General features: G+C 31.9%; 1 protein-coding gene across 1 annotated transcript; it reads right to left on the bottom strand.

The window, feature by feature from the left end:
• Positions 1 to 5,122: 5,122 nt before the first annotated feature.
• LOC130640667 (uncharacterized) lies at positions 5,123 to 6,902 on the bottom strand. The gene is made up of 2 exons (XM_057447187.1): positions 6,756 to 6,902; positions 5,123 to 6,266 (listed from the first exon to the last, which is right to left on the bottom strand). The coding sequence occupies exon 2, from the start codon at positions 6,257 to 6,259 to the stop codon at positions 5,588 to 5,590; it is 672 nt and encodes a 223-aa protein (XP_057303170.1). The 5' UTR covers positions 6,260 to 6,266; positions 6,756 to 6,902; the 3' UTR covers positions 5,123 to 5,587.
• Positions 6,903 to 12,949: the final 6,047 nt, after the last annotated feature.

Raw genomic sequence — 12,949 nt, 5'->3', positions numbered from 1 at the left:
TCATGCTTTAGATGGTTACCGCATCGTGTTGATCACGCTTTCACTTTCAGATATTTTTCTCGTCATTACAAACACCATTTGTAAACTTGTTTAATATTCATTTTCAACTGTTCTTGATTTAGCATTTGCAAAAGGCAAGCTAATTAAAGTAGCTAATGTTGTGCACTCAAGTTGCATCTTTCTCTGTCACAATTTTTGTGCAATATCTCTTTTTTCTACAAGTTATGTTGCTTTTAAAATTGTAAGCGTTACACAGGTATTAAACAGAGATAAGTTTTTTTATAATAAAATATCAAAAAATATTCACCGCGGATAGGAAAAAAGCAGGAGAATTATTTTACCCCCGTCTACCCTCTACCCTCCACCCTCCAAAAAAATAGAAAATGCTAACTAATTGCAAATGCAACTTTGTATTGGAAGGGCGTTATAATGATTTAGAAAAAGTGGTGTTGCTGAGACATGATAGGTTTTTGTGAGTACTACTGCATGTCATCAATCGTTAATAATTACCACTGAAAAAAAGAAAAAAGCCCACTAGATATTTCTACAATGCAATTAAGTGTTCGTAAAAGGCAAAAATATACAACAAAGAATTGCTCTGTAAGTAATTATAACTTCTAAAGTTGCATCATATAGTTTAGATAACAATTTTAAACCATTTCACAGTATTTGTAAACCATATAGCAAAGCAGACAAAATATAAACGATCTTATATTAATAATTTGTGCATATAATTATATCGGAAATGCTTTTGGTCGGGAATAAGTTTTACAGACGCAAAACCAGACGTTTAAGTCATTCACAAGATTGCTTTTATCATGATAAGTATTCAATACGTATTTTCCAATTTGTTGAAGGTAAGCTACCTAAAGTAGTGGCTAGTGACACCTCAACTACTTTTGGAGAAGTCCAAGCAAACTTCATACGACCATAAAACTTTTTTTTTGAAAGAGAGAAAAATAAAGTATTCCAAAATGAAAAAAAAACAAAAAAAACTGCGCTATGCTTCGTACAGGATGAAATTTTATGCGGGGTAAGGGATAAGATTTTGCTGTTTTGTCTTCTTTATGAGACAAATATCATGTGTTTGAAAGTCTGAGATTTGGTTATGCAAGACTCTTCGTAGCTAAACATGAATTTAAAATATGCCTTCTTCGCACAGAAATATATATTGCTTTCTTATAATTCTCCGCCATTTTATTGTCAACAGGTGCATTTTTTAAAAATATTTTTTTAAAAAGTCTCACAAGAACAGTGATGTTGAGTTGTTCTATATAGGGAAAAAATTGCGTTACTAAGTATATATACCGCTAAATGTCCAAAAAATATTATTTTCCTGATTTTTTTCAGAACAAAGATTTTCCATTTCACAAATGATATGTATCATCCCCTTTTCCAAAACCCCTCCACCCAACGTCACACGAACCAAAATAACTCGTGTATAATAGGGTTAATAAACCATGAGAAGATCAATAAGTATTTCCTCTGTCTGTTTGCTGTTAAAGAATTATATAATACTTACAAATTATATCACATACACAAATTGTATAACATGTTTATTAAAAAAACATGATCATGTGACGGAAGATTTATACTCACGCAAAGCAACCTGGGTAATCTTTAAAATCTCTTATTGGTTGTAAAAAAATCATGCGTCTTAATTAATTACAACAATTATGTTGTGTCTCTTATTCAACGTTTTAGGCATGGAAATGTAAATATTAAATTAACAAATCACTTACCACGCATCGCGGAGGTGGGGTATCTTCATGGATAAGGAATTCTTTAATCGACATGCGATTCCTCTATCTCAATGATTCATTCAAGGAGAATGATAAACCTAATAAGATGTTGACGTAAACAGATAGGTACATGAAAGCAGATTAAAAAGATATTTGCAACTTCCTTATAAAATCATTATACGCGGTTGTACTACTGATAAGGATTTGCTTAAAGTGTAGTTTCCAATGCTACAATGCATTGTATACAAAATTGTACAATCAATTGTGGTAACTGATCTACAATCCAATGCAATTACATACAAGAAGGGTATAAATAGTTTGCTTCAATAATGGTTAAATGCGTGTAGAGGTATTCGACTCTTTTGAAATCGATTTTATCAAGGGTTGGCTACCAGTTTCTTTGAGTCAAACTAAATTGATTCAAAAAAAACTTGTGAGCTTTAAAGCCACAATATATTGTACATCGTGGTTAGATCTTGTACAAGATTGTACAATTAATAGTGTGCAACATATTGCAGTAGTGGAAGCTACCTATTTATTCAACAAGAGACATAAGTTAAAAAACAAATCCTGCATACATCATATGACGTGAAGTGACGATTAGCCAACAGGTCCAGTATGTTAAAGTTCTTGGATCACGTAACAGTACAGGGTAAAGCGTAACCGGAAACAGCTCTAACAGGAAGCGACCATTTATGAGTAGTTTACACCCCTACATTATATTGCGCATAATTTGGTTTTCTTGTGCAATATATTTTACAGATGTAACCAATACGTACAATATATTGTGTCTTTAAAGTCCACAAGCTTTTTTGAGTCAAATCAGTTTGATTTGCAGAAACATGTCGAAGTCCCCTATTGAATCAATTTTAAAAGAATTGATCACCTTTTTGCTTTCTGCGCATTTTGGCATTATCAACAAAGCAAAAGTGTTTGCGTATAATTGTACAGCATTGGGACATCAGTCACTACAGTTACTTCTACAAGATTACATACATGTATTGACGCAGTTAGAACTACCCTCTAGTTTCGTCCTACCAAAACATTGCGTCATCATACTTTATCCCATCTTTGCTGCTATTAAAAGAATGAAGCTGGAATATTAATGAGGTACATCCGAAGTCTAATCATCTTTTAATAGAAACTACAAACAGTGTAATGAAACTGTGGACAAGAGAATCTGAGCTTCGTCATACACTAATTCTTATCGTCAAATTAGTTATTTTTCAAAATCTATCCATTTTAACTACGTTACGTTTTACCTACCTATTAAGACAAGGTAAACAGCGTACACTGACTTTATAGTTTAGAGGTGGCGTGCTATACTGTCATTTTTCGTGTCATTTTTACTTCTGAATTCTATATTTTTGAATTATGTAAGTCGTGATGTTATTTTTTGTTATTTTTTTTAATGTTTTAGTTTTTACTTTCTTTCTCTTTTTTTACCTACAGTCCTCCACAAAATATATCAAGAAAAATTGGCAAATTTTGAAATCCAAATCGTGACAATCACTTTGATCGGACTTTTCTATACTAGATTCGCATAATTAAGCTTGTCAAATTTCACTTGTCAAATTTTACTTGTCGATGTTTTCAGCGGACTTTAGGACTGCGGGTTTTTACGTTACTAAGATATCAATCCTGTTCGCGTGCTGACGACTAAGCAGAAAATATCATTTTTACACTTTTATAACCCTTAGCATGAATCATGGCTGGGGTTTTAACACAAGACCTTCCGCGCTAGCAGCAAACGCTCTACCATAAGGCTACCAGTCGGTAGTCGGTGACGTGGATTGTAAAGCAAACGTGTTAGAAAATGCGACTAGCACAATATAAACTCTGCTTACTGTAACCCAAACCTGGTTGGTATGATACAGGATGGTTAAGTCGTGCCTAGCATTAGCCAGACATTCCTGAATTCCTTTCCACGTTTTTTTTATTTGTTAAAGGTTATAGCATAACATATTTTTATACTTTCCTATAAGAGCGATATATATTAACCTTAAAAGTAATAAGATTGGAGACGGTTAATTTTTATGACTAATATGACTAATTTTGAGGGTATTAACTATCCGGGGGAGTGGTGTAAACCACATCAAATAAATTTGAATGTGTTAAGTTTTGTTGATGATGCTTGGCAGAATTATAGTATAGTATAAAAGCAAATGATTGACCGGAATAAAAATTTGCCGATGTCACCAATTTTGATATGACGTCACTATTTTCTAAAGATGCGTGTTTTTTTTTAATATTTTAAACAATGCTGCAGATGAAATCTGAATTTTTTTCTGGTACCCGGTTGAGCAAGACCGTTGTCACAGGGACTCCCAAATGGAAATTTAAGCCATTTTTAACACACAGTTGTCAAAAGCCGCTAAGTGTTTTGTACTGTCACAGTATTTTGGGAGTTATGAGTGAGTGGTAAAAAAGGGTAACAAAACCAATATGAAGCGTCGTTTACAAGCTTTTTTATAAGAATATACTCTATAAGAACATTTAAGATGAAATTAGACAAAAACTTGAAAAATATCCTAATATAATGCTCATCTTGAAATTTGAATGCATCTTAAAAGGAATATATGCAAAAAATAACGTATAAACTGTAGCCTATCTTTGATGTAAAATCTCAGGTTCTATTTGAAGTACTTTTCCTCCACAAAATGTACTTTTCTCTCTTGCATTTGTACTAGGCTCCTTAAACAACAGCATCTTAGACGCTTTATATGAGAGACGCAGGACAGGCCGAATGCCAGGTTAAAGCCACGACTTTTCATGATGTGTAACCAAACTTCAAATTGCTATCATATCTTCAAATCAGACATGCTAATTTCACACATTAATTCCAGACATTTTTAAAAACGCTTTAAACATGCAGGGATACACGAGCAGTAATTCTTTTGAGATTTGTTGAAAAGCAAACGACAATTACTTTTTTTTTCAGAACCCAAATATGGAACATGTCCGACACTGAATCTGATCGCGTCTAAAAATGTTACGTCAAAAAGAATTCTTTTAAAAGATGTCGTACAACAAGTCAAACTTTGATGACGCAAATAAAGGAAATGATGAATTGACATGTCATCATGAAACGAAGGGGAAGACATCACTGTATAATTCCTTATTTTGTTGAGCTAAATTTTTGTTGACGTAAACAGTTAATACAAATTAAAATTAATAATCTAACAAATTATCGACAATTTTCTTTTTAACATATCATTTCTTTTTCTGTACAACACGACGCTTTTTTTTTTGTCGGATACATGTGTTCAAAACGAGATTGCCAATGAAAAACCGTAAAATGTTTTGAAAGTTTTTATTTTAAACTTTTTCTTTCTTTTTCTTCCACATTTAGTACTTACTATATGCACAAAATCGTTTTGGAACGCTCGGATGACACAAAGGGGTAAATTAAATGCTTGGGTTACAATGTAGAAATTTATTTTAAATAGTGATAATTACGATAATTATGATGACATATTTACAAATGCATAATTTATGTTGGATTGACAGACCAGTGTCAATCGAAAAAGTTCTGTTAAAAAAGCTTTTGATTTTTTCTTGCGATAATTATAAAAAAATCAAAAGATTTTTCGTAGAAAAAAAATGTGAAAACAGTAACAATTTCTCCTATTTATTTTGTTCAGAAGAAGTATTTTAAAAGCACTCGCAGACCAAATCGTTTTTTAAAGATTCATAAGCTTATCAAGTTATTAAATATTGCGTATTTTATCTAAACTAAATATTGCGTATTTTATCCGCCGAGAAATGTTAAAACGATGTATTTAAAAAACCGACTGAGATATAACTTAAACATTTTTTTTAATCTATACAGGTATTAAATCTTTCTATCCTGAAGTGGAACTTTTCTTCGTTTTATCTTTTTTACATTGCGTACACTTTTTGCATCTTTTCTTCATCAGAAGTTTCTTTCTTCGTTTTTTTGTCTTCAGTGATTTATGCGGTAAAATTTTAGATAAGCAAACTTTTGTTTTGCAAGTTTTTCTTAACCTAGTATTGTTATCCAACTTTCTTCGTAATTTATAAAATTGTTCCCTCGTTTTCCGACACTTACGACAAATTTGACGACATGGTCGTAATACTTTTGGCCTGTCGGTGGTAACTGCCGGTGCAATACATCTAAATTTCTGACACGCACACTCAGAAAACGATCTTATTTCTTTGTCCATCGTCCCCCAGTCACATTCTAATGTTTCTTTGCGTACAGAGATTACATTTGGCGCGCAATTAGAACATGTTAGCACTCCATCGTGACCAGGGATAAAAGTTGACGTACAGCTACCCCGACAACGTCCAATTCGAACAGTTTTGTTTCGACATCCAGGTTCTGTTATAACAACTTCTTCAAAACTCGCAACACAATTCTCTTTACGATCTGGAACACTCCATCCGGCAAAGGCATGTTCGAGTTCTCCAGCGTACGTTACGTCCACGAGAGAAGATAAAAATATGAGAATGTGGGCAAGGGTGTAACCGTGAAACATATTAAATTTAACCATGGTCAATCTAAAATAAGAAAGATATTTTTAGTTAGTGAGTGAGTGTGTATAATTTATATTAAGTAAAGAAGCACAAACGTTGTTCTTTCCGCTTTGTTACCTCCCTGATAGTTGAGTGGTCGTTTAAACTGCTTTAATTAACTCCACTCCACTAAATATAGTTGAGCTGTGATTAACGACGGGAAAAGAATTCAGAGCGTTTTGTTGTTTTTACGGAAGATAGAATTTGTTTTCTTTCATTGTAACTATCCGAAATCAACATTGTCTACCGCGTCGAATAAATTAAGCTAAGTTTTAAAAATTGCATTTTCTAAAAATTGTAAAAAAACTTAAAATACAAATAGAATTGTTAAAAAAAATTTAAAAAAATTAAAAAGTTTTCCGAACAGTTCACCATGTCTATATTTTCACACACCCTTCCTCACTTTTTATGAACAAGTTTCTCTTTCATAATCATTTTAGCCATAGTTTGTTTTAATAATCTATAATCATCTACCTGATACTCTTGTAACAATAAGTCAATGCTATTTCATCCTAGCTTTTCCTTTCCGTCTGTCTTTTGTTCTTACTATATATGTGTTAACACTGTAAAGATTTGCTTTGAAATGATAGCTGCCATAAACCATCGGCGGTTTTAACATGTTCGCTTTTGTCTCGTTTAACAAAATTGACAATCATAGGTAATTAAAACACTTATGACTTGCATGGCAAATTAAAATTTTTCTGTTTCCTCAACAGTTTAAAAGTAAATAAATATATAGATTTTAATTGTTTTGTCTTAATTCGTTATAAATCATGCCACTGCAAATTATGGTTAAGAAACTAAAATTTTCCTTCCTGATGAAGCATGAGTATTATACAGAACAAAAGAGAACTTTATTTTACAGAATCTTCCTCACCTAATTTTGTATCGGCAATTAAAGAAACAGCTGTGTAGTTATTATAATTAAAAAAGATAATTTTTTTTTCAAGCTAGCTACTCCCACTCTCTAGGTAGTACTAATTTCTCTCATATAATCACTTGATAATTTCAGCGCAATATTTTAGCATTTCTTTCCCGCCTTAACGATGTTTTCTTCGGATAATGTGAACATAAGGAAACATATATCGGTCACATAAACTCCTTTTCTCTGCTTAAATCATCTAATTAAATGATATGTTTTGAACACATACTTTCCGTTTATTTAGTCATTACGGTCTTGTTTATGGTAAACACGGGCAGTAGGAAGCAGTTAAGAACTGCTTTTCCAGATTGTGGAGAAACAGATGTGCTATTTTCTCTTACATGAACTGCATTAAACTCAATTTGTGGAAATGATATTTTTAGCGTGGAAGATGATTTATTTTTAATGAATTTTAATGCACTTTATAAACAACGTGGTAGTTGTAACATAAAAAAATGGTGTTTAAATTAACAAGCTTCTAAATCAAGCCTTTCATTACTTTGTCGTAAAACGCCAGAACAGACGGATGTTGCATACTGACGGATTGGCCTGAGATATTTCTTAATTTTTTCAATTCTTTTGATCCCCAACAATGACACTTTAATTGTTAGGTCAAAAACAATTTATCTTAAAAAACAAGTTTTGTTAAATAAGAATAATGTATTTTAGAAAAATCAGTTGGATATGAAGATAAAAATCCTTTAAAAGTTATTTTACATTGAAGTTTTAATATGGTGACTTGCTTACCAAAATTTACCCTTAAATTGATATGTGTTTGGGAAACCAATAAACACATTGCCTATACTTGACATAAGGAAAATGACAAAAATGACAACTGATAAATGACAGTCAATTAAAAACCTGACAGTTCGAGTTTACAAAACAAACATACAAATAAACAAGTATGTTGCTTATATTTACCATAAAAAAATGTCAAAAATGACAAGCAAATAATGACAGTCAGTCAAAAACCAATCAAAGTTTGTTTTTTGGTCATCATTACTTCTACATTGGCCATCACAGGACAGAAAAAGTTAATTGCAGACGGACGGTAGGGTGTTGCTTGCTATTTAAATAATTTTCTTCAATTATCTCAAAATTTATATTATATTTTTATAATGCATTAAGATAATAAAAAAACACAGTTTTAGTCAAAACAGGGGCTCTAATTGCAGACATATTTATTATTAGATTGATAAACGACATACAACTAGGCAATTAATGTGACGTTTGTGTTTAATTTGAGTCCAACATAGAAAATCTGATTTACTTCTCCGTGGCATACTATTTTCATGCATTTTTTAAGTCATAGTTTTATTCACTTAACAAGAACAACGACAGCGACAACGACAACGGCGACAGAAACACCGATAGCAAAAATAATCGTGACGTAACTATCCTTCCAGTTGATCAACTTCTACCTTATAAATTGCTGATGGTGGATTAATAACATATCTCATTTCATTTGCTGTACAGTAGAAACCTGAGCGATTATTTTTAAGCGTTTATCTCAACATGCTATCTTGTTTAGAACTTAACCATACAATAAAAATGTTACTAGCTAGCTAATTGCGAAAAAGGAATCACAAAGTTAGTTGGCAAGAAAAGATGTATCAACATCTCATTTCTGTTATTGCCAAGGAGCACAAAATTTGCTGGAATGTCGGTACCTTTTTAAAGTAATTCTTTTGGTATTTAAAAAATCGTTGCTACTTTATGACAATTTACCATTAACAAATCTTCAGCAACTCTATCGCATGATCAGGGAGAATTGAGAGGGAAGTAGAAAGGATTTAAACATTGCTTGTGAACAATTGAAAATATAGAATTAAAATTAAGGCAGAAATTGACTTCAGAATAACACTCTATTCCAGTTTAACTTATCGATAAAAGTTAGCGATTGTTGTGACATCTGATACGAACCGTGAGCGATTAGCTATCGTGTCCTAAAATACAAGAATCCCAGGTTAGCCTGTTCGAGTTTCTTCATTGCCCAAGTGTACTGAATGAATAGAGAATAATGTCACAAAAAACTCAATTAGGGTTAACAAAGTTCAGTTTCTTCTTCATAGGTATAATTATCTTCCCCTTGCTTACATCCTGACCTGTTGTGCTGTAATAAAAATAACTTTACTGAGAAGGTTAGGATAGAAATGTTTTTTCCTGCTCATTGTTTATTTTTCAACGCACAAGAAGTGAAACAGGAAACGCTTCGATATTCTTTCAGAACTTCCTTTTTAAGGGAAATAATCTATTACGTTAGCACTCATCATCCGAAACATGAGATCAAATAAAATTAAAAATTATATTAACCCAAACGATTCGTGAGTATTCCTGGTATTTTTGTACGTGTGGACAAATGGCGCCATTTATAAATCATCCACTTCTGTTCCTTACACTTATTTTTGCTCACGAAATTGTATACCATTCGTAACAAGAAAAGATTAATTATTCAAGCAACGATAAACAAAAGAATTAAAATTGCAAACGTTAAAAAATTCTTTAACATTTATTTCAGTGTAAAATTGGAGAGTAATTAACATTTTCGGAGATTGCATTTTATTTTATGCATTCTTCTGTTATAAGATACAATTAGCTCTCACTTCCTCTTTTTTATTTATATAAAATCCTGCAATGTTAAAATTTCTCTTCTCCCTTTAGGAATGTAATTTATCATGCCTAAAATAGAATTCTCTTATTCATACTTCAGCAAAATAATTTTGTGTTATTACAGGACCATAGTGTTTTGAAGTTATAATTCTCTAAATACTGGCTGGCGTTCACTGGAAACTGGGTAAATTCTGTGCGGTTGAATATATGCTAAGATGAAAAAACGTGTTAAGACTTTGTTATTTCATCATATGGCTACACTTTATGGTTTTTGTTGCATCAATAGATCTCCATAACCTATCTGGTTTATTAGAATACAAATCTGACTGTTAGTTGTTAGCTCAACCAGATACACGGAGTATATTGGCGTAACAAAAAACATTACTGGTACTTTAAATACAATACGGTTTTAATATAGAGAAAAAAAAGTAAGATAATAGTGAATAAAAGGTGAGATAATACAGAGAAAATAAGAATTTTATTCATTCTTTGTTCGACTCACAAACTAACAAATGAAAGCACACTGTATCAGAAGATTATAAAGTGTTTTTCAAGGACGACATATGCAAGGTATTATCTGGAAGATTCTTGCATAGATTTACTTTTTCAAGCACTTTTCTTATGTCGATTGTACTTTGCGAGTCATCAAGTTTTAGTAAAAATGTGAAGTAACACCAACAACGCAGAAATAATCACTGGTAAAAAAAAAAAATTTTGGAAAAAGGAAATATTTTTTTGTTTTTATGAGGTTAAAATTCTACAAAAATCGCTAAGATTATTTTAAAAAAAAAAATTTGGTGCGAAAAAGATCAAAGTGCATATAAACAACTCACAAATATATTTCTACGCACTTCGTCAAATAACTGATTATAATCACTTCTGTCCATTCGCCGAGACTATCAGTGGTTTTTTGTTATTTTACTTAGTGTATGTCATAGGCGTAATTTTTCTGAACGTTGAAACACTTCTGTACAAACATCGGGCTTCCATACTTCTCCCACCATTCTTAGATGAAACTAGTTAACCTCAAATGAACAGATTAGTCCAGGTACCATTAAAGATGGCAGCGTTTTCACAACAATTATTAGTTACTAAAACTCTTGCTTTCTGCTCACGCTTTAAGGTTGACTCATCTTAACGTCCAGAGCTGTCAAAACATAGCGGCCAAAAATTTCAATGCACGAGGGCAGGTACGAACTGCGCAAAACACGGCTCCTACCACCGTAATATTCTTTATGAAGACTTATCCTATCTATTGGTTTATTCAAAGAAAATGGTTAACACCTACCGCAATGCAATAAACGAAAAACAAATAAACAAAACAAATAAACGCTGGTTTGAATTAAGAAAAAAAAGGACAGCCATAAATCTAAAGTGATTGATTAAAGTTGGCTCGGTTCAGCAAATAGCATGTTGTCTTGGCTTTGAACTCAACTACTTTCCAATTATGCCATACTTACGAAGCAATGTACCATGCGGATAGACATCAATTTACAAATATTAATATCAGGTAATTGATTCAAGTAAGCGATCAGTAAAAAATTATTAACCAAAATGTATTTTAAAAAGATATGAGCGATTTAATAAAGTATGCAAAGGTTAAATGACCCCTAATTTCTAGTAAAAAATTTTTTTGAGAAAACCAATTGATTGGTTATCATGCGGGACTGATTTCATATTTGCTAACATTTTTATAAGCGGAAATACCGCATATGACAATACAACGAAACGGTGCGCTTATTTGAAACTTCAACACTGAACCGGGGACAGTTATTTATCAGAGTGGTTACTTTAAAGCGAGCGCTAAGGGCCCTTATTAGATTTGTAGCTTTTAACAAAGGTCTGAGAATAGCAGCGATTCTTTCGACAAAAGCGAACCAAAGATTAACCAACCAACATTAAAATGATTTCTTATTCTATTCTAAAAAATGTCTTCTTCACTAAAATTTAAATGGTTGATAAACACCTAAATTAAAAGAAGTTTAGGCTGCTTCATTAATTTGGAAGCAATGAATAAGAAGAGGAAGATTTTGGATGGTATATAAAACCAAACTTTTTTTATAAATTCCATTTTTAGTGGAATTAAATATTTTTATAAGAAGCTAAATCAAACTGAAAACCTCCGACAAGTACTAACAGTCGGATTTGTGACGTAACGACACTTTATTTCTTGCATCCTTTTTGAGAGTGCGTGAACACGATACAGTAAACAACAAAGTCATTAGCTAAATTTATTGACTGCTTATTAAAATCTTCCATAATCTTTTATTTTTTTACAAAGATAATTACTTCCATAATTTAGGGTTGTTACAATTTCAAAAAACAGGTTTATAAACTGCCCTTAAAGTTTCCGTTGTGTTTTTATGTCGTAGCAAAGGTTTCCTCTCCATTTTCTTCTACGTCGTCACTATATTTACCTCAGCTTTCTAAGTGAGCTGTTCAATTAAAAGTTAAACCATCACCGTGATTTATCTTTCCTATTTTTGCATTTTTTAAGAAATATCTAAGGAACGTAATATTTTTTGAATTTCCGCGCCCGAAGGCGTAGGAAATTCTTTAAAACCGTCGTTTTTTTCTTTCGGAGCATTTTTTGAGAAAAAATCGACCCTGGAATTTCACGTTGGTCCGTCACACATGTAAACTTCGTACCCAAGCTCCTTAACTACTGGAAAGTCTAGTATTGATGCTTCAGGCCAAAATTGGTATTTGTTTTCGACAAAATTTGGCACAGTTAACAAAAAAAGTATGCTGAACATAATGGTGACATAATAATTTTGATTTTTGTCACCTAAATGTCATTTTAGGCCAAAATTGGTCCAAAAATTAGAACTACTTTATTTTCAACAAAATTTGGAACAGTTAACAAATAAAGTATGCTGAACATGATGGTGACATCAAAATTTTGATTTCTTCTTACCTAAATGTCATTTGAGGCCAAAATTGGTCCAAAAATTAAAACTACTTTATTTTTAACAAAATTTGGCACAGTAAACAAATAAAGTATCCTGAACATGATGGTGACATCAAAATTTTGATTTCTTGTTACCTAAATGTCATTTTAGGCCAAAATTGGTCCAAAAATTAAAACCACTTTATTTTTGACAAATTTTGGCACAATTAACAAAAAAAGTATGGT

Source organism: Hydractinia symbiolongicarpus, chromosome 4 (genome assembly GCF_029227915.1).
Source record: "Hydractinia symbiolongicarpus strain clone_291-10 chromosome 4, HSymV2.1, whole genome shotgun sequence".
NCBI classification, from domain to species: domain Eukaryota; kingdom Metazoa; phylum Cnidaria; class Hydrozoa; order Anthoathecata; family Hydractiniidae; genus Hydractinia; species Hydractinia symbiolongicarpus.
This window is presented reverse-complemented; position numbering and strand designations above follow the sequence as displayed.